Raw genomic sequence first — 22,380 nt, 5'->3', positions numbered from 1 at the left:
GTCTCCATGAACAAGGTGGGCTCTGAAGCAGCATAGAGAGCAGCAGGAGTGCTTCTCTAGGAGGCTGAGGGAAGCAAGGGCTCACTAGCTCTGGGAGATGTGTGATTCCCGGAGTAGGCTTGGAGCAGGTGAAGGTCACCTGCCTCATCAAGCCCAGATGCTGCAGTCAGCATGCAAAGTATAAAAGGGAAGCAGAGCTGAGGTGTTGTGTCTGCTCAACTGCCCATGTTTATGGAGTTTGGCTTGGCTGGTCCTCGATCTCTATGGGACTGTGCTCCGATTGCTGGGCTTCAGTACAGGGGCATTGACCTTGGGGCAATGGGCAGCCAACCGAATTGATCTCACCAGCAGGCCTGCAGGGAGGATCTCCTAATCTGATCTTAGCATGTCACCAGAAAAAGGCAAGAGTTGAGCCAGATTTGCATAAATTTTGCATGTGCAAATGTGCAGTTGAAAACTTTAGAAAGTATTACTGCAATTAAGAAATAAATGAAATGCATCTCACCAGTTTGAAACAGTGCTTCCTAAACTTGCATCTCCAGATGTTTGGGGGTTACAGTTTCCATCACTGGTCCTGCTAGCTAGGGATGATGGGAGTTGTAGTCTAACAGCAGCTGGAGACCAAAGTTTGGGAAACCCTGGCTTGATAGATTGTGACTGACCACATGTCTGATATGACTGCTTAGTCTGCAGTCCACTGATGGGCAATTCCTAGGCCCTTGCTCTTCCTTCTTGGTGTTCTTTGAATGGAATTCAGACTGGACAGCGCTCCAAATAGAGGATTCCTTCAAATAGTCCTCAGAGAGCTCTTCAAACAGAGGGCTGCCCTCTGTGAAGAACAATACATTAGACATCCTCACCAATCTCAAAGAGTGGGTAGGTTGATAAGAGTGAACAGATCCAAAAACTCTTTTCTTTTTTAAAAAAATATGGTGAACAATTATATGGTTACCTGCACAAGACAGCAAGGCTATCCTATTATCCCCACTCCTCCAGTTATTTCCTGCCATCTCCTTTTTGTATCAACACCTCCATCTGGTGATCTAGGAAAGTGTGTGTGTGGGGGGGGGGGGGACACACACCTTTGCCTAGAGATATTCTGACTGCTAAAAGTTTTGAGACAAAGTTCCTTTCACCCCATCCTTCTGCCTCTCCAAAGACATAACCGGGCTCTCTTGCCAAATAATTCTGCTCATCCATAGTGGCAGAAAGCACGCTTTGCTGCACAGCTCTTCCATGACTTGTTGACACAAACAATAGTTACTAGTTACATGCATTGCATCATTTCACACACAACTGACCTAGTAGCAGTATACACAGCAGCTGGGAGAAGACTAGTTCTTTACTAGTGATAAAATTTAGTGATTCCTCAAGGGAGATCATATGTATAGAGTTTATGACTCAAATGGTCTTCCCACAGCGGAGAAAGCTTTTGTTCCCACCCCCCAAAGATAATAAATAAGGAATGAAAGTAGAAGTGACAAGGTTAAATAAATTTATTTGATCGGTTAGTATTTTTATTTTTTTAAATAATACGTTCTTTTCCTGTTCAGCATATTCAGCTGTATGGTTAAATTTAATTTTGGATTTATGGTTGGGTCCCTATGGTCTGTAACAACCCCTCTCCCCAGATCAGAATTCTGTTAAAAGCAGTCTGACAACAAAAAGAGGTTTTGTCATCAACTATAGCCAATCAGCAGCAGATTCTGATTCTCCATTGCGTATGGCGTGTTTTCAAACCCCTGTCTGTTTCATTCACACTTCCCATTCTTAAGTGTCCTCCTAAAAAGGACAATGCATTTGTGGGAGAATGCAGTATCTTGAGGGGAGCTAGAGAGACGGTGTGCTATGAATGAGAAAGAAGTGTGCATGTATTGTACGGTAAATTGGCTGGAAACGTCTTTTCATTGTGAGCCCAGAGAGCAAGAACTGTCATTTCTGTGTCCTCCACCACATTTGCCACATTACTGGTGCAAAAGAAACATAAGATTTAAGAAATGATCATCTCAAATAACTTGGGTTCTTTTATTGAACCCTCTCCTACTCAGACCAAACATATTGACTATGGGATTGTGATACAGATTGTGATTTTCTCATTTTCTAAAAACTCACTTGTAGCCTCAATTTACTTAAGCAGTTGTCCCAAATAAAGATGAATCAAGGTGTCTTTTAAACCTCAGGATCAGCGATCACCTCAGCAAACCCTACAATTTACCATGGATACAGAGAGCACATACTGCTTGCTATGAACTGGGGGTTCACAACCAGTGTTGACTTATATGGTGCCATGCTTTGTCTGGAACTATAGTAGCTCACACAGTACATCAAATCTACGTAGTGTAAAGTAATGCTTTGAATCTGCCTCTTTAAGTCATTGCTGTGTAGATTTATTACTGTTGTAAGAATAAAAATATAAATTGACCTGGAACATATATCATGACTGTTCTGCCCTGAATGTATACAATAGTAGATGTACTCATTTAAAAAACTGTGACCAAAATAATGATTGCAGGGTTAAACCAGTGATTCTCATAACAAAAACCTACTTTCTATAATTCAAGAAGATGATGCATACATCCAGGAAGACTGAATGGACATGGGAGTGTGGAGAAATAGTGATCTGGTTTTTCAGGTTCTGAAGGATCAAAATGGAGGTTTGCTCAATATGGGTTGCCACTATTCTTCCCCCACTCTCCAAAAATCAATTCAGTTAAAATTTGATAAATATTTATCTTATTGTCATAAAAAAAAAAATGTAATAAGAGCAATGCTTCTGGATCAGATCTAAGGCCTGCCTAGTTCAGTCTTCTGTGGACAACCAGATCTTTATTGGAAGCCCCCAAGTAGGACATGAGGGCAGTGACCAAGAGAGGCCATATAGCACACCAAATGAAGGATATAGATCCGTCCCGAGTGGCTGAAATGAAACCAAGAGGCCATAGATAGCTCATACCAGCCTGAGTGGAAGACATTGTCAATCAATCACTGGCAAGGAAAACAGCACATGTGCTGTAGGTAGAAACCTACAAAGAGACCCAGATGTGTGTGGCATGCATGCATACATACATACATGCATGCGTGCACACACACACCCACAGACACCCACACACACACCTACACACCAACTGCATCTGACCTGAACCTTTCAGCAATGCCTCCAAATAATACACACACACACCTCTAGCAGTAAACATTATCCATCGATTAGCCATTGACAGGATCCGACATTGCTTATTTCTGGCTTTACTGCAGCTGGCTAAGGCCCAACCCAATATTTGGGCAATTACAAGGAGGGATTAAAACATCCCAGAAATAACAACTGCATTTTCAAGCTGATAGACATCCACAAGGCATCCCATATTTCAATGGAAAAGGACAAACAAAAGCATCTTTCTTTGCTAAATCTATGGGCAAGAAGGCAGTTGCAATTAATCTTTGAGCCGCATTTCCTAAGACGGCGCCTAATCAGCCTTCATCCCTCTCCATCTTCCTTTCCCCTCTCTCCCACAACACCCCTCCCATCCTTCCTCCTCCACCCTTTCCAGAGGCTCCGATGAAAGTCATTGTTACATGGTTAGGATGCTCGTACAGAAAAGAGCACACCTCAAATATCGATTGCCATTGGATTTAGAGATGATTAAGGAAAGCAGCAATGAAGCCGATGCTTCTCTGTTGCTTATGCTCACCATGCTGAAACCAAGGGAAGGTGTTGAAAGGCGAGGGATGTGCAAGCTGGATCCATTTTCCCTTCTACTGAGGTTGCTTCAGGCACAACATCAGCAACTGCTCTCTCGCTCTCACTCTCTCTATCCCCCCCCTCCTTTGGTTGGTGATGCTGAGGATGGAAACCACCCACCCACCAGCAATAGACAGAGCCTCAGCCACCTCCCTCCTTGGAGGAGGAGGTTGATGAGCTCACTGAGGAGAGAGCCTGGAAATTGCAGCATGGACCGCCTCCTTCCCCCCCTCCCCTGCTGCGGTGCTTTGCTCTCCCTGGGCGCCATGGCAACGGCCATGAAAGATGGAAGGGAAGCAAGGAGATGGGGAGGGGGGGGCGAGGAGAAAAGGAGAGAGATTCAGTATCTTTAGCAATGAAAAGCTGCTTTTGACAGGCAAGCAAATCACTTCAGAGGGTACTATTATTGGTGGAGGGGGGAAGAGGGTGAATTTCTCACCCAAGGAGGTCAGAGCAGGGCGTTGAACACAATCCACAATCCTATTAACAGGAAATTCCGTCAACACACACACACACACACACACACACAGAGAGAGAGAGAGAGAGAGAGAGAGAGAGAGAGAGAGTCCTTATATTAGATAAGCAGCTCCCACCATCTCAATGATAAATAGGGGTTAAATTCTACTCTGGGAAAGTCAAAGTGAAGGACATAATAATTATGGATCTTTAAGGACTTGTTAAGATATGGCAACCCAGCCTGACTCTGCTTGCTGCTTTAAATGTGAGATAAACAATATGTAAATGTGGGTGTGAGAAAAAGGCTGGCTGTGAAATTGCTGAGCTTATTGCTGGTACCTTAAGACTACAAACTGCCCTCCCTCGATGCAGACGATAAATCTGAAATATATATTCAGCTCTGGTCTGGATAGCACAGCAGTTATAGCATGGGTGTCCTTTCTGTGGCCTCTTTCATTTATGATTTAGCATTCCATTCTGTTTTTCCACACAGTGCCCAAGGCAGGTAACAACAGTAAAAACAAATGGCATCAAAATAACTAACCATATACCCAATTAATGATGCATTAATTGCTAAAATATTTGGAGTAGTTTTCAGAGTCTAAATTACCAATGCATTGTTAAGAGTCCACATTACTTATACAGTAACTATATCTAACTTTAAAAAAAAAAAAAAGCAAACAACTTTATAACACATTATGGCCATGGGGCTGCTAGCACAGCCTATGCACACCCCCACAGTGTGGACCTTAATATTGTAGAGCCTCAGGTGTGGGGGGAATGGCGGCCCAAGAGAGAGCTTTTCTGTGGCAGCCCCAGTTCCAACAGTGGAGGTAAAACATAACCATTGTAGCTAGTAGGCATTGGGTTATTTAGCAAAGCAATCTGATGAGGACTGCGTGTGCTCATTGACTACAGAATGCTGACAGTCTTGGCTGTTGGGGTGGGAAGAATGGAGAACTAGAGAGTGGAGGAAATGGAACTGAGTGGTTGGTATCTTCAACAGTAGCACACCACTTGGCAACACGTTATCAGTTGTGTCACTCTGTTTTACGGACTGAAGTTCATCATTCTTCTCCTGGAAAGACGGTAATGAAATACTGCACTCATTTATTTAAGTCCACATCTTGATTTGCCACTTTCCCACAAGAGTTTGGCAATGATGTACTGATCTTCCCTGTAGGCCAGTATTGTTGAGAAGGTCATACTCTCTAGGAAGATGTATTGACCTGAGAGACCCCAGTACCTGAAAGCTCGGGATCGCTGCATGTCTCATTAAAACGACAAGGAAGAATTCCACGGGTGGTTGCATTCTGCCACTTGAACGACTTCGCACAGAGTATGCCTGTAGAAATTCCCATTCAAGAGGCAGGCATTGCACCACCTCATTGCAAAGGTCAGTGTTAGCATGTCATTGGGAGGCACTTCAACTCTTGCTGATGGCAGAAATGAAATTGTCTAATATTTCCCATGAGTTAATTTGCTTTCAATCCTATGGGTCAGGGACAGAAAGGCTACCATGGGCTGGTGTGCTGCTTCATTTGATATTATAGTGATGAAGCATTAATAACCAGCTGCATCCCTGACCAAATTGGAATTTTAACCCAGATCCCTTGAAGGCTAATTTGCTCATTGAGAAAAAAGAGAGGAGGAAAAAATATGCATGCTTTTCAGACTTTGCCATTCCAGGATGCTGGTGTGTGGCAGTCTCTCTGCCCATGGAAGGCTAATATGTCAGGAAAAGAGTTATTATTGGATATTAAGGATTTGTTAAACATGGCATTCTGTACTAAATGTGACCATTTTTAGATGCAAACTGTGGGCCTATCTATGCACTTTCCTCACTAAGGATACAATGACATGACCCTGTTGTGATTGTCTAGAGGAACCCAAAGGACCCTGTTGGACTTGTGACCTGGCTGGGATCATTTCAACTAGAGCCTCCATGTGGGAATGTGGGCACATGTTTGCTTGATTTCCACCATTGTGGTGACTGGGAAAAGTGCTGTTATACATATCACATTGGGAATATGTCCACCCTCACATAGATGTGCTGGTTCATCCAATTACACATTACAGACTATCATATGGTATTGAAGAAACACCAGAACTGACTGCATGGTAAGAGGATGCTCTAAATCAGAGGCCGGCAAGGTTTACCTCACCTGGGCCAGTTCACTTCAGCAGAGATCCCTCTGTGGGCTGGATTGTGCGTGCGTGTGAGCGCATGTGCCCGCGATTTCCAGTATCTGCGTCTGTGCAGATGCAATTTCCAGCGCCTCAGAAGAGAGGCCCCGTGCTGTGCTGCGCTGGTTTAGTGCAGTGCACGGGGACTTGCCTCATGAGCGGTTCGGTTTGGGGGCCGGTTAAACGACCCCCATGAGCCGCTTGTGGCCCATGGGCCTTAGGTTGCCTACCCCTGCTCTAAGTCATCTTACCAAAAGGTTAAAAATGTTTGTGTGTGTGTTTTTATGTTCATTCAGCTTTGTGACCAGATCTCCTCTAGGAATAACAATATCACTGGCCAGCTATCAAGTGATCACATGGTGAGTTACTTCTTTTCAAATGTATAATTTACCTAACATCAGCTGTTGCTAAAAAAATGCAACAAGGGCCTGTCTCCAGCTCACACTGTCTTTCATTCATGTGGAGATGAGTTTGAGGTTTGTTTCAAGAATAGTTCTTAAATAAATACAAGTTGTTTGCACCCTCTTAGTCTATAAAGTTACAGAACATCTTAAGTACCCTAATAAAGTCAAGTTGTCTAGGGCTGATGGGAGTTGTCGTACAAAACATCTGGTAGAGGTCAAATTGCCAAAGGTTGCGCTAGTTCAATATAGGTATAATAATTGAGATGCTTTGTTTCCAGGATGCTGTCAGGGTAACTTCACATTTTATAATTTTAGGTGTACAGCTAAGGTGTGTATCCACCTTACAGTATGTCCTTTCATTGAACATTCACGTTTTGTGCTCACCATGTGTCATCAAGTCAGTTATACACAGTCACACTTTCAATACCATTTCCATCTGCAATACCATTTCTACCTGAGGCTGTTACGATGCTTCATTCACAATCAGTTCATGGGCCACAGTTTCCTATGACATTTTCTGTACCTTTTCATGCAACAAATGTTCCACCCTTGGTTGTGTTCTTTTGTCCTACATTTGTTGTATTGCAGTACTATAGTACCCCTTCAGTTGGCAATAAACGCAGTAACATTAGCGAAGCATTTCAGAACTAATAAAGCAGAATGGTGTGTGGGTGGTATAGCATTATTGCATTCACCCCAATCTCTGAGCAGCAAGAGACTCCAGGGGTTCCTGCACTTTCCCAGGGTTTGATTCTCTTGGAATAAAGGTGAACAGAGACTGTGATATCTTTAGCATATACAGTTTTATTTACTCATATATACAACCTGAGCACAGGAAGGAATGGCTCACAGGATTAACACTCTAACAGACCTAGCTCCCTGTTAACTTTCCAGGGTAGCCTCCCCCCCCGTCCAAATGTGAAACACTGATCGAACTACTTGTCAGATAGGCCTGTATTGTTTCTTTTGACTGGCAGAGCCTCTTCAGGGTTTCAGGCAGAGAGGGTTACTTTCCATCACTTGCTGCATCGTCCTTTTAACTGAAGTAAACAGGAAGTGAACCTGAGGCATTCTGTATGCAAAGCAGGTGCTCAGCCACTGAGCTATGGTCCATAGTCATGAGGTAACAGTACGCACACCTTTTCTGTCAATACACTCTCAGTGAAAGAAGTTACCAGCAGAGGTAGGATGACCCATTAGCTCCCCTGTCTCTGATCTTAACAATTCCATCATCTAGTCCCATCATGTGCTTTGTCACTATGTCCGGGGTGCTTCTGCAGTGACCCCTGGGGAATATTTCATTTTTTCATTTGGAGAACTCGTCATACCAACCTGCTGTGCTCCTCCTACACTCCTTACAGCTAAGGCAGGTGTGTGTAAGCAACCAGTTGTGCAAGCAAGTAGGGGCCTGTCAACGAAGCTTGCACAAGAGTTCATTTCAAGCTATCTGGGAGTGGTGAAAGAGGGTGGCTTTAAGGACGGGCACTCTATTGCTGACTGCTGCTGACCACACCTGACCATCAGTCATGTTGACTGAGGCTGATGGGAGTTGGAGCCCAACAACATCTGGAGAGCTGCAGATTCCCCAGCCATGACTTAGAAGATACTGCCTCTGCTCACACAAAAGAACAAAGGTATGTGAGCAATACTTTCTGCTATTGGATTGAAATAAAGCATGGAGTCTGCATGGCTTGTTGTTTCTTAAAATGACAGAAACAGCTGGCCAAGCATTTATGGCCCAGTGGCTATCCTAATAGAAAGTGTTCCTCAGAGTCACAGGCTGGTCACATCTATGTGATCTATGTAAATAGCCTTTGCCATTTATCTGAATGTTTACTTGTTCACCAGACGACAGACAATAGTGCCAGTTGCTGCTTTGTTACAGAGCATGATTGTGTTCTAAGTATGCAGCTCTTGCAGAAAAAGTTAAGAAGTTTTCAAGCAACACAGAAACAATTGTGCCAAAGCCACTTGACATATTATGCAGAAGTAAATCTAGTGCATCTATGGTACACGCTTAGAAACATGTTGTATGCATACTTCACGATGTCTTCGAGCTGCTTCATGCTGGTGTTTTCTTGCGGGAGTTTTCTGCAACATGTCCTTGATGCAATAATAGTGCGTTTATGGTGGATTTATAATGCTATAATATTGGGGGGTTGAGCTGGAGGATATCTGGGGAAGCCTTCCAGTCCTGTGAACCTAGCAGAATAATCTGCTAAACAAGTAAACCTGTCTCTTTGTAAAATAATGACCATAGCTGGCCATTCATCAGCATCTTAAAGAATGAGCCATGTTGCCATAGTGACAACTCAGTGATGGTGCTTCCAGGAGGACAGAATTGGCCTTTTCCTACCTCACCTGGCTGGATGCCACATCATCCAAGGAAGGAATACAATAGGCTGGGGGGGGGGGGTAAAGCCTTTTAGGTGGTTTTTGCGGCTGTGATGGTGCTTCATTTGCAATCTGTGCACAGGCCATAGTTTCCTACTAAATTTTCTGTACAAATAATAATAGTAACAACAACAACAGCAACAATTTATTATTTATACTCCACTCATCTGGCTGGGTTTCTCCAGGCACTCCAGCCACTCGGCTTCCAGCAAAACATTAAAATACAATATGTTCCACACTTGGTGGTTGTGGTTTTTTGTATGTGTGTCCTACATTTGTTGTGTTGCAGTGCAATAGTGTCCCTCCAGTGGGCAATATCTTTATTCCTCTTTAATGCATACCAAGGAACCTGTGTTTTTCACCTAAGGAAGGAGGCAGACCTGGGTAACAGCTGTTTGTTATACGTGTACAGATGGATGGGGGCATATCAGCCATTATGTGTTTTTTCCTTCCCAGCATCTACAAAGCCTCATTTGAATGTCTGGTACTTCCTCCCACAAGTCGCTTATGAGATGGAGTCTGTAATGAACTTTTTTCTTTCTATTCTGCCCACCCTCCACCCAATTTGTTTACCATGTAGCCTAAAGAAAAATTCTGGAGAAAACTTATGCATCGTTTTGTGACCTGCTTTATTTCCAAGCTCCTAGAAGTTCACTTGGAATTTGTGGTTTTGTGTTAATACAATGCATAATTGTTAGGAAAAAGAAAACTGGCACTGCTAAAACTTCTGTGAAACCTGTCACTGATTTATTCAATGAAAGTGAAATGTGTGTTTTATGACTGAGTCACCAAATAATCCAACACCAAGAGGTCAGGTTTAATGCATTCATTTTCTACAACCATATTATAACAAAAACCAAAGCATAAGTGTGTGTGTGTGTGCGTGTGTTTCTGTTTCTAATTATAGTTGAATGACTTCTAAGCTTTTGATCTAGCTTACTAGTGACTTCCATTTTAGACTTCTATAATTCTCATGTCATCTTATTTGTAATTTTAGTAAAACCAAGTCCTGGGAAAATATGCTTGCCACCTCCCCTTCCTTGTCTGTTCCTAAGATCAAGGAAACTCACCACAATGGTACAAGATTTCTGTGCCTTTCGAAAACTTGGACGCTGTCGCTGAAATGAAACACATGCTTTCTACACAGGAATACAATGTGACGTCTGAAAGGTCTACTGGTTTCTCTCAACTACTTGAAGGAGAAAACAGCACACATTCCTAATAGTATACCAGCCTTTAATGGGACGGCCCTTTAAATTATTTATTTTGGTTCTGGGCAAGTTGTATGTTGTATGTCTCAGTTTTATTTTAGTATCTCTTGGACGACTTCGTTCGCCACAAAATATTTCCCTGCATGAAATTATAAGATGGGCAGGACAGCACTGTAAAAGAAGTGCAAAGCCAAATTGTTTTTATCTGAAGTGTACACTTGCAATGAATAATTCAAGAGCTCAGAGGCTTTGGAAAGCTGGAAAAGTGGCTGGTTAGAGGTGCCTAATTAATTTCTCTCTCTCTCTCTCTCTCTCTCTCTCTCTCTCTCTCTCTCTCATGTGCTTTCCTATGCTGCCACCGCTGTAGCCTTGACCGCCCGCTGCATCAGAATGCCCTTGGTGCTGCTTGGTGTTGGTAAGGAATTTGAAGACCAAAATGACCAAAATTAAAACTTGCCCTCAAAATTCTTCTTCTGAAGCCCCCTGCCCCAACTTTCAAGGCAAAGCCAAAACCAGTAATAATGGCACACAGCCTGCACTGGCAGCAAGGGGACAACAGGAAGGCTTTTCATAATACTATTGTCCCACTGTGTATCTAATTGCAGTGTCAAGAAGGAGCCAGCAAAATCGGCAAGAGCAGTGAAGTGCTGCCCAGAGGAGAGCAACAATGGAATGTCAGAACACTGGAAACTGCTTTGTAGCAAATCAAACCATTGGTCTGGGATTTGTCTACTCTGACTGACAGCTGCTCTCCAGGGTTTCAGACAGCAGTCTCCCGTGGCCCTATCTGGAAATACTAGAGCAGGCATAGGCAAACCCAGCCCTCCATATATTTAGGGACTACAACTCCCATGATCCCTAGCTAACAGGACCAGTGGTCGGGGTGATGGGAATTGTAGTCCCCAAACATCTGGAGGGCCGAGTTTGCCTATGCCTGCACTAGAGCTTGAATGTGAGGTCTTCTACTTTCAAGACAGAAGCTCTACCATTTAGCTATGGATTTTCCCCATCTTGTCTCATCTAGCAAGTGCTATTTCTTAGGTCCGGATATTTTTTCAGGGTTGGTTCATGCAAAAAAGTGACACTTGCCCTCAATATATATATTAGACTGTTGGGTCTTTTTAGCTGTGGCCCCATATTTGAGGAATTCCCTCTCTATGGGGCACATATGGACCTACTTTGCTGCCTTTTGAACAGACCTTGGATACCTTATTTTAAGAAACTTTTAATTAGTAACTGTGGCCCTCTTTTTATTTTAAACTGCTGCTGTTTCAATGCTTCAGTGTAGCATTTGACTCGGAGGAAATCAGCTTGCCATATTCTCAATTGCCTGCCTACTAAATATTTGGAATATGTAGGACTAACATTAACTCTTACATTTTAAAATAGCGTGGAAATAAAAGAACACATAATTAGGTACCTTCAGCTAATTGAATGAACTTCAGCACTATCTCCCATTTGGAATACGACAGATCCTTTCCCTGCCCTGAATTTAACAACGAAGGGTATTTTAAGCACTCAGATGTAAAACATTATTGAAAACGAAGCCTTTACAAGCATCTTCCATCAACACCAAAGTATCCCAGCCTCCTTGTGCTCCCCCTTTCTTTCCATTCCAGCTGGTCATTGCAAGAACTCTGTAACTAAGGAATCATGTCTGAATTTGCTCCCCCCCCCTTTTCTGTCCCAATCCCTTTCCCCTTTTGTGTCATGTCTCTTAAATTTTAAGCCTAAGGGCTGGGGCTGCCTTATCAATGACATTTTTTGTCTCTAGGGCAGGATGAAACAAATAACCCACTCCCCAGGTTTGCAAGGCAAAGTGACTTAGCCCTTAAATATAAACCCATATGCTTTTACGAGCCTGAGCTTTTGCTGGGCACATAAATAATCAATGATAAAGGAAACTTCAGGGTCATGTGACTTTCAGGCTACCAAAACAGCCAACACAGCTTTAAAAGGCATTTTATTAAACAAAATAGGCTAATAAAAATGATGCTACACATAATCATTTAGGTTTATGTATTCCCTTTCATTGAAGCTATTATAGTGATAAATATCAGTTATGGGTTTTTTAAATTATTATTGATCCTCTAAGCTGTTCTGCTTTTTTCATTATGGGAGTTCATTTAACTTACCTACTAATACACCCAACCAGACTTTATAGATGTGGTCTCCTTACTTCCTTGTGTTTTAGAAGCACAAAATCATCAGGAAGGTATTTTATTTTCCTTACACTTTGAGCATAGCTGTCAACTTTTCCCTTTTCTTGCAAGGAATCCTATTCGGAATAAGGGAATTTCCCTTAAAAAAGGGAAACGTTGACAGCTATGCTAATGAGGCCTCCCGCCGCCGGTTTCTACCATTTGGCTTCCATTCATAGACTGAGGTAAAGTTCGCAAACCAGAACACTGCTTCCAGTTTTGCGGAGTTCGTAAACCGAATAGTTCATAAACAGGGCTGTTCATAAACTGAGGTACCACTGCATAAGCTAAGCAAGCTATAGTTTAGGGCCCCAATCTCTTGGGGGCCCCCAAAAAATTTAAAGGAAAAAACCAGGGTGTACATTTCCAAAATATAAGATAAAAAACAAATAAAATAAAACTACATACAGCAAATGGCTTTAGATACCTGTTAGGTCCATAAATTACCATATAGCATATGTTCAACACAAAAAACAGTGACAATTTGTTGTTGACAAAGGACAGCTGGACATATAAAAGGCCTCATCACCTTCAGTAGCTTAGGGCCTCATCAAACCTAAATCTGGCCCTGGGTTGGGGTAGTGTAAAGGAAGGGTTTTTTTGGTGGGGCAAGGTGTGAAGGGAGAGAGCTTGGCCAGGTGTGGGGGGGGGGGTTGGCAAAGCATTTGGTAGTGGCTGGTAGGCTGCATTTGTGGGCAATGCAAACAGTTTGAGCCGCCCCTAGAGGAACATATTTCTCATAGGTGTCACCATTATTTCTTATTCTTATTAGTCAGAATATCACCTCAATAAAGTCATGCAAATGCAGATCGGCTGGATTGCGTACGTTGTCAAGCAGGTCATTTCTCCATCTGGTGAACATCAAACACAGCCTTGTGAATCACTGCGCTTGTTAATGCAGTGTCAGAGATGTTTCTGTAATGCTATTAAATTAAATCATTTGCCCTTTGAGGAAATGGCTATTGTAATTTTGGAAACGATAAAGAAATAGAAAATCAAACTAATTGGAGAGAAAACTGAAAATGACTCTCAGGGGGAAAGCTTCTAATTTTTTGGTCAGTATGCACAGTTTAAAATGGTAATGACCCAAGTCAGTTATTGTCTTTGTTATGAAGTTTCTATGCCATATAGGAGGAGCCTTTCTCTGTATGCCCGCTTCAGGCCTGGCACACAGGAAGGGCAGTTGCTTGCATGGCAACAGTTGAAGGTAAGAGCTGGTTTTGGGAGCCCTGAGCATGATGAGAAGCTTTGCATGAGAATTTAATCTATCCCCCAATGATCATCTGCATTTTATATAATTCTGTTCTCATAGAAGACCAGATGATGCTGAAAAATGTCTTCAGACTCAGGTTTAGTATTGTTCAAAGGGGCTAAACAGCATGAGCCTGTAGTACATGCATGCCTGTTTTTGCTGAACTGAGGTTTCCTTAAGGTACAGTAAAGTGGGCTCTAAATCTTCCTCTTCATCAAATATTTTTTTCCTTCAGAAGAAAATGATTTTCCAGGCTCCCTGCTTCCTCAACCTTCCATGTATGGTACAGAAAAGGGCATGCCAACCTTTTCAAGTATGTGAGCACATTTTGATTTTTGAGCAAGTACTGTGGACACCCTCTTCTCTGGTCACTGCTGTCTGCCTCCCCCAGGTCAGCCACCCCCCAAAAGACAGACAGAAAGTTTCACACCTATAGATGTTAAGATCTACAGTGGTACCTTGGGTTACATACGCTTCAGGTTACAGACTCCACTAACCCAGAAATAGTGCTTCAGGTTAAGAACTTTGCTTCAGAATGAGAACAGAAATCGTGCTCCAGCGGCACAGCAGCAGCAGGAGGCCCCATTAGCTAAAGTGGTAATTCAGGTTAAGAACAGTTTCAGGTTAAGTACGGACCTCCGGAACTAATTAAGTACTTAACCCGAGGTACCACTGTAGTAGAATTAAACTAAGTCTTGAAAAGCTGAAAGAATAAGTGGGACATGTATTAATCTCTCAACTTCCTTTCAGCTGTATGTAATTTTCAAGGATGAAAAAAAGCTACCCCCCCTCCCCCGTTTCCAGGACTAACCTGAAACTGTGAAGCGCCTTTGTTGTTTTTGCTATGGGTTGCTGCATGTTGCTTAAGTGATCTAGTTAACGTTACAGTATTGAATTGTGGTTGTTTGTATGTTATTGTATTTGTTTTGCAATATTAGTAGGAAATTGTTACCATGTTATTGTTTCGCTATATCGTTATGCAAGAGTTTTTATGTTTTATCGTTTAAAATGTATTACTGCTTTCTTCATTGTATGCCACTTCAGCATGGTTTTTGTGTGTGGAAAAGTGAACTAAATATGAAGGAAGGAAGGAATGTGATGCAGTTACCACACATATACATCAGTACATGCAGAGGACTATTTCGCACAATTCCATCCTCTCAAAATGCAGGGGATAAAATTAAATGAATTAAGCTTGCATCCATGTGTAAGTTTCATACTACCTTGTGGGGGTGGGTCTGCAGTACCCATTTTTCCATGAAGCTTCTTGGATTCACATATTGGGTGAGCATGAGATTTGGTCCTCCAAAGAGAGCAGTGATGAACACTTGGAGTGTTATTTCCTTATAACAGAAAACCGGAAAGGGGAGGTGCTGCCACCTAGTGCCCTTACTGAAGATCGCCGAAGAATTGATGCTTTTGAATTATGGTGCTGGAGGAGACTCTTGAGAGTCCCATGGACTGCAAGATCATCAAACCTATCCATTCTTAAGGAAATCAGCCCTGAGTGCTCACTGGAAGGACAGATCCTGAAGCTGAGGCTCCAGTACTTTGGCCATCTCATGAGAAGAGAAGACTCCCTGGAAAAGACCCTAATGTTGGGAAAGATGGAGGGCACAAGGAGAAGGGGACAACAGAGGATGAGATGGTTGGACAGTGTTCTTGAAGCTACCAGCACGAGTTTGACCAAACTGCGGGAGGCAGTGGAAGCCAGGAGTGCCTGGCGTGCTCTGGTCCATGGGGTCACGAAGAGTCGGACACGACTGAACAACTAAACAAACAAAACCTCGGGTTACATACGCTTCAGGTTACAGACTCCGCTAACCCAGAAATAGTACCTCAGGTTAAGAACTTTGCTTCAGGATGAGAACAGAAATCGTGCTCTGGCAGCATGGCAGCAGCAGCAGGCCCCATTAGCTAAAGTGGTCTTCAGGTTAAGAACAGTTTCAGGTTAAGAAAGGACCTCCGAAACGAATTAGTACTTAACCCGAGGTACCACTGTACTGTATTCCACATGACAACAAGCCTGAAATAGTAAGTTTCACCAAAGATTTGTGACTTACAATGGGTCTGCACAAATAAAAAATAAGCAGGAAAAGTGACCCCTCTTGTCTCTTTATCCCCTCCCCTGCTTCTGCACCTCCCATAGCTTGCCTGCAGGAACACAGAAGTGCTGCACTATATTCATGAAATATCACACCATGACACTTTTATTCCTGCCCTAGTTCCTTCTCTTCCCAGAGACTGCATTCATTCCCACTCTGACTTGTGAGCAGAATAAATTGATTCCCCCCCCCTCAATGGGAGGAAAAATGGATTTAAAAGTAGGTTTAATAAGTAAAAAGTGCAGGGGGCTTTGTTTTGTAGTCCTTCTCCCACAGCGGAGAGAAAGTGATTGTCAAAGCTAGCGATTCCTCTGCTCTAAGCTGATGTTGGCAAACAGATGAGTTGCACCCTGACCCACTATCTTCATTTGCTTTGTTTTAGGTAAAATAATGTGTTTCTGGCATTCAGGGGAATGTGCTGGGGTGGGAGAGATACACATGCCCAGATGACTTGTTTATTGAGCATTCATCCTGATTTGTTTGTGGGGAGGCTAGATGAAGTTGTGTCAAGGAAATGCTATCCCATATTTCACAGTGCATCTTCCTATTACTTTTCTTATTGGAAAAAGCCCAGTCCTTTGGGGAAGCGGGCTTCTTGTGCAAGGCCTGCCAGTCAACTGGAACTGCACCACTCGAATTTGCTGTTATGTGATTGAATCCCACCTAAAAGCAACAACGTTCTGGAAATGCAGAGAGAGAACACTCCACTTTTGAAGCTCATATAGAAGAGATTGGAATTTTGAACTGGGCCAGGAGTCTGGAATCAAAGTGAATCCCCACCTCAAATTAAGGAGTACAGATGGAAAAATGGATGTTATTGTACTTGCGTGTTATATAAATTGCCTCTTGTCCACTTAAAACTTTTACACAAGCAGAGGTTTGATAATTTTTCTGCTGAAACCATTAAGGGGGAAACTACAATTCATTCTCAGGCATGCAATACACTTTTTTTTGTTTACACTTAGTTTGTATCTGGTTGGAAGAAACCATCTAATGTAAAGTAGCTTACCCATACACAAGAATATCCCTGTGAGCGTAAACATTGCCCTCCTAAAGTTTGTTTCAAACAGAGACCACCACCATTCATGCCAGTCACTGCTTTTAATATTTCATCCAGCATACTTTTAAAATACCACAATAAATTCCATCAACACTGGCAAGACATTGTGTTAATACTAACATCAAAAATGTTCTTCGGTCACAATGTAATCCAGAATCATTTTCCAAATGTAGAAATATAATTTGGCAGTTTTCCTAGGCATACGACTTTATTGCACTTTATTGGAATTATTTTTTTAAAAAATCTATTTTTACAAGATCAGTGTAAATTGGCTGATCTTAATACTATTTTGTTCTGCTTAATACCACCAAGAAACATGCCACAATTATTAAACCTGTTTAATTAAAAAAAAAATTACACTGCATAATACGTTTGTGTGAATATGCATGTACTTCCATGGGGCAAAAGAATTCTCCTTTATCCTGGTTAAATCTATCAATAAAACTATTTGGGTTGTATCCAGCTAAATCATTATGTGCACAGAATGACTTCTGTTGGCACAACAGAACTCCCCTCCTCCTCCCCCAGGTGTCTCCTGCACCCCCAATGTAGTCTGGAGATTTAGGGTGTGCATATGATAAAACAGGGAGGGAAGATTCTGCTGCACTCACAAAGCGTGTTCCTCACATGCAGTGATTTAACTGGATACAACTCTGTGCTGCAGAATGTTATTCCATGTATACCACTCATGAATACCCAGTTTTCCCAAAAACATGGAGGCTACACAAAACGGATCAAACAACTAAAGAGAAGAGCTACTGGGAAGTTTCAGATTTTTGTTTTAAAATTCAAGCACTTTAAAAGAGGGACCAAATTGTTATTTTCTGTGATTTCTTGGCTGTTTAACTGAAGTGCACATTTCTTCTCCCATAGAATTATTTATTGCCATTATTTATTTTAGAATTCACCAGGAAAACCAGGTCAGTGCAACCTAAGTCAAAGTCCGAAGCCTCTTTACTGGATGGCAAATCCCTAGTTAACTCAGTGGGACTTAATTCTAAGTAGATGTGATACAACCAGGCTGCTAGATCATTTTAAAAAGATTGCATCTTGAGTAGCACAATTTCACAAGTCAGAGTTGCAACCAGCCTGTACTATCCTTTGATCGTACAGCAGAATTGCCCCTTGTCCCTAACTGCTTTGAAATGGGTGCAAATGCATTTCACTGTGGCCACCTGGTCACAGGAGCAGTCTTGTCGCCTATCACATCACTCCTATTTAAAGGCAAATGATTTGTCACACTATCATTTTTCAAACTAGTGCTGATGCATGTCAACAATGGGGAAAGTGCAAAGTCTAAGAAAGCAGCACGAGGTATTTGGCAATACTGAACGAAATAGAGGCAAAAAGGTTGTTTAAAAACAATACCTAAATCACACTTTCCCCAGTGTTTCCAATCTCTCTGTATTCAGGTGCTCATTTCCACATGAAATAGCTGTGCTGTAGGAATTTCCCAATATAATTTCAAAAAATTGGGAGCATGGGTGAGTAACCTCTGCATGTGTTGCTGATATCCAACTCCCAGCAGCCCCAGCCAGCAGCACCAATGGTCAAGGATGATGGTAACTGTAGTCCAGCAACATCTGGCGAACCAAGCATTAGCCACCCTTGTTCTAGAGCAGTAGTTCCCCAACTTGGGTCTCCAGCTGCTTTTGGACCACAATTCCCATCATCCCTGACTACTGGTCTTGCTAGCAAGGGATGATGGGAATTGTAGCCCCAAACTGGCTGGAGACCCAAGCTGGGGAAACACAGACAGCTTAGTTCATCTGGGGCTTCAGCCAGGCCTGTTGACCTTCTCATTAATGTCCCATATGAGCTGAGAGTGAAATTTACAATATACCAGATGCTTTCATTCTTGCTGTAGGGAAGACTGGTAGTGCTTGCTAAGCTGCCTTTCAGGAAAGCTTGTCTCCTGTTATTGATCCTTTCACTGAGAAAGTCATGATAAGCTTCTAAGCAACCCCAGGCCTTCCTGGAAAACAGCTTGAAAACCACAGACTTTACTCTGCAAATCCCACTGTTGGTGGGTCTTTCAAAGCAAAACGTTCAGATCAAGCATTAGATCTCCTCCTTTCAGTTCGAAGATGAACATCAACTGCAGCTAAACAAGACTCGGCTGTATGGCATGTTTCAATTCTATGTTGTGTCTAACACATCTAGACAATAGTTATCATATAAAGTTACTACCACATTGGTAGGACAACACTCACTGATTGTGTATTATTTTGAACATGGACAAAGGCCAGGGTCTATGCTGGCTAACAATTTTGTTGAGTACAGAGGTAGATCTATTGATACCAGTACAAAGGGGTCTTCACTGTGACATTAAAAATGGTTTACCATACATGAAAAGATAAGTAGTAGCAATGAAGTAGGTATGTCAGGCATACTGAAATTACAGTGAAATGTTGATGATTGGTGAACAGAGTATTAGAACCTGGGTTCAAATCTTAACTCAGACATAGTCTTCCCAGGTGGCTTTTGGGGGGTGGGCAGAAAGGTTTGGTCTGCCCTGGTTTTCAGAAATAATAGCAGCCTACCCCTCACAGGATCACACTATAAATAAGGATTGCAAAACATAATCAATAAGCAGTGGATTAAAAGTACTATAAACAATGTCTGTGCTTCTTAAAACAGTTGACCAACAACCACCAATATTATAAAGTGACACAACTCATTTGGGGTGGAAAATAGGGCACTCTTGCCATTGTTTTTAGCAGCACAGTGTTTTCATGTGACTGGACTTAAAATATTGTATCAAGAATGTGATTGTCAGATATGAAAAAATAAGGCTAGGAAATAGAGAACTAATACACCCCCATCTCTGGGGAAACATGTCAGTTAAGGCAAATGAAACTTATGAATGTCATGCAGAAACCCAGTCTTTTGATTCCCCCCCCTCTTGATTTCCCCAAGAATTTGGCAACTGCCACTAATTAAGCAGCACAAATTAAGTCTGGCAGCCATTAGGATCCTGCCCGACGCTGCAGTATGCCAGGCACCATGACTAAGAGTGAATTCACACGTTGGACAGGGTGGTTTTTTTCTGCAACCAGAGAGTTAGCATAGTATACTAACTAACTTTATATGCACACATTTTAACATGGGACACATTTAAAATGCAACCCCTAATGAGAGGACTGTACCATGTACCCTGCACAACACTTGGATAGGCTCAAAGGCAATTTGGAGCAATTTGGTGAGTTTGCTCCATCTGTGGGAACTTTGCACACTATAAGAGGCTATGTTTTCTGTGATTAGCAGTTTCCTTTCACTGTATTAGTTAAGTGATTTCAGAAGTGATGGGGGAAGATAGCTTTCCTTTGCTCTACATCATTCAAGTTCCCCCACCCATCACACTTCTCCCACCCATCACCAAATACTTGTTACATAACTGAGATAAGGCAACTTATGAACCCAGTATCAAATGCAAACCACACATTCACACTCTGGGCCTTTGAGGAAAGGAATCTGATGGAGAATTACCACCTGAACTGTAGGTATAAATATAATAGCAAAGATGCACTTGCTCTTTGCTTTCCTGTAGGGTAGGGTTGCCATATTTCAAGAGGTAAAAATTCGGACACAAAAAGTTGTTGAGCTTTTTTAGGATTGAAGCCAGAGCATGGAGCCCTATTTTTTAAAAAATAAAAAAAACCAAAATCCAGGACATTTTCTTTAAAATGTAAAATCCCCCCAGAGGGGCATGGAGGACCACCAAAAGAGGACATGTCCTGGAATTCCCAGACGTATGGCAACCCTACCGCAGGGCAAAATTGAGAAAGGCAGCAAATCTAAATTAGCATCCTGTGATCTCCTTCTGTCTGCAACATTTTCCAAAGGAATCTCATCTTTAGCTTCTTGAGAGTAGTTAATGGGAACTGTTTTAAATATTGGCAGCAGAAAAACAAAGTGGACAGTGAAGTAATGGCATCGACAGCAATTTGAGGCCACAATTAGGAAAATTATATTGCAATGCTTAAATAACCTCAGTGCTAAAAAAAGAAAAGTGTAAAATTGAAATAATACACTAGGACCGAGTTGTCTTCAACAAAGCTTTCTTACAATTTAAAATAGGTTCACCTAATTGTCATTGAGGGATATTTTGTCTTCTACAAATTATAACCCTTTGTTAAAATACACACGCTCCAATTCAGGGTTGCTCTTTTGGATCTTGGCTTGTAATTCTGGCTCCAGACGAGTTACAGACATGGAACTGAGCAAAAGAAAAATAGAAGAGACGTCACATACAACCCATGATCAAATTTCATACATGCAAGTGGTGAAGCTTTATGATGATGATTTATTTTTTAAAAAAGTTGGAATTTATATCAAATATGATTTTGTATTAAGGGTACTTCTTTATCAATTCTAAAAGTATTTACTTGCACATCAAATAGTCCTTGTTCAACATTATGAGCCACAGAAGAAGATTTTCAAGTTTTTGCTTGGCTGTTTTGCTTGGCTAAAGTTAACTGGTGAGGTATGTTAATGTGTCAGCCAGGAAAATGTGCTTTACATGAACCATTAAGCTTTCACTTATAAATTAAACTTGGCCTAACAGTTCATGTATCACCAACAGGTCTTTAAAACTGATTGCTAACAATATAATTGCATTCACTCTTAATAATAAAAAACAGTTTAGCATGTGTGAAAACAAAGGCATGCAGTTACAATCAAAAACTGTGTCACAGAACTCTTTAACATGTCAACACCAGAGAATACCCACCTAAGCGTGATAAATTCTGATCCCTCTCAAGCTAAGCCTGGAACTGCTTTGGCTATATGCAACTCATAGGTTTTTTCGAAGCCAAGAGGGGAAATAATGTTAACAATCAAACTACTTTGAGTTAAATCAGCATTCATGTGCCAGAAGAGAAGCAGCAGGGGGATTTCTGGTTCCACGAAAGAACCTTGATCAATCCATGAAATTAAGTTTATATTTATTGATCCCAGCAAATGGGAGTCAAACTTTGTTTATGTAGCTTCCTTTAGAGCTCAATGCAGAAGCAAACATATCCCTTATACAAGGTGGCACAAAGGACCACAGTGTTGCAACAGAGAACACCAAAGCTGTTCATCTTCAACAGAAAGACGTTCCAGGTGCCTCTGTAAGGTTTCCCCCCATGATCCTATACTGGCTTGCAGGATAAAGCACTTCAGTGTGAAGAAGCTCTTAGGGAATCTATGGCATCCTTCCCCACAGCAGCCCATTAGTAATCTGGCTGAATGACTGTAGAGCATAACCCCAGTGGGTAGCTACAGAAAACAACCAAGAAAATGCCTGTGGTGATGAGAAAGAAGGCAGGAAGACTGCTGTGCTTCTTCTCCTGGGCTTTCTCTGGGAGGTGAAGAAGGAGTGATTATTATA

General features: G+C 42.0%; 2 protein-coding genes across 6 annotated transcripts in view; both read right to left on the bottom strand.

The window, feature by feature from the left end:
• Positions 1-3,920, bottom strand: part of JAKMIP2 (janus kinase and microtubule interacting protein 2) — a 98,098-nt gene extending 94,178 nt beyond the window's left edge. Inside the window, exon 1 of one of the 2 annotated variants that reach the window (XM_079967941.1) lies at positions 3,604-3,920. The gene's annotated coding sequence lies outside the window, so the exon portion shown is untranslated. The remainder of the gene's footprint in view (positions 1-3,603) is intronic. The other variant, XM_079967940.1, reaches the window with a different exon arrangement.
• A 13,112-nt stretch (positions 3,921-17,032) lies between these two features.
• The window catches only part of SFXN1 (sideroflexin 1), a 28,846-nt gene continuing 23,498 nt past the window's right edge, over positions 17,033-22,380 (bottom strand). For all 4 annotated transcript variants that reach the window (XM_079968004.1, XM_079968002.1, XM_079968001.1 and 1 more), the window contains exon 11: positions 17,033-21,225. In XM_079968004.1, the coding sequence (XP_079824130.1) occupies positions 21,129-21,225 (97 nt within the window). In that variant the 3' untranslated portion in view covers positions 17,033-21,128. The remainder of the gene's footprint in view (positions 21,226-22,380) is intronic.

The sequence above is a fragment of the Podarcis cretensis genome (genome assembly GCF_951804945.1).
Source record: "Podarcis cretensis genome assembly, chromosome: 2".
In the NCBI taxonomy this organism is placed as follows: Eukaryota; Metazoa; Chordata; class Lepidosauria; order Squamata; family Lacertidae; genus Podarcis; species Podarcis cretensis.
This window is presented reverse-complemented; position numbering and strand designations above follow the sequence as displayed.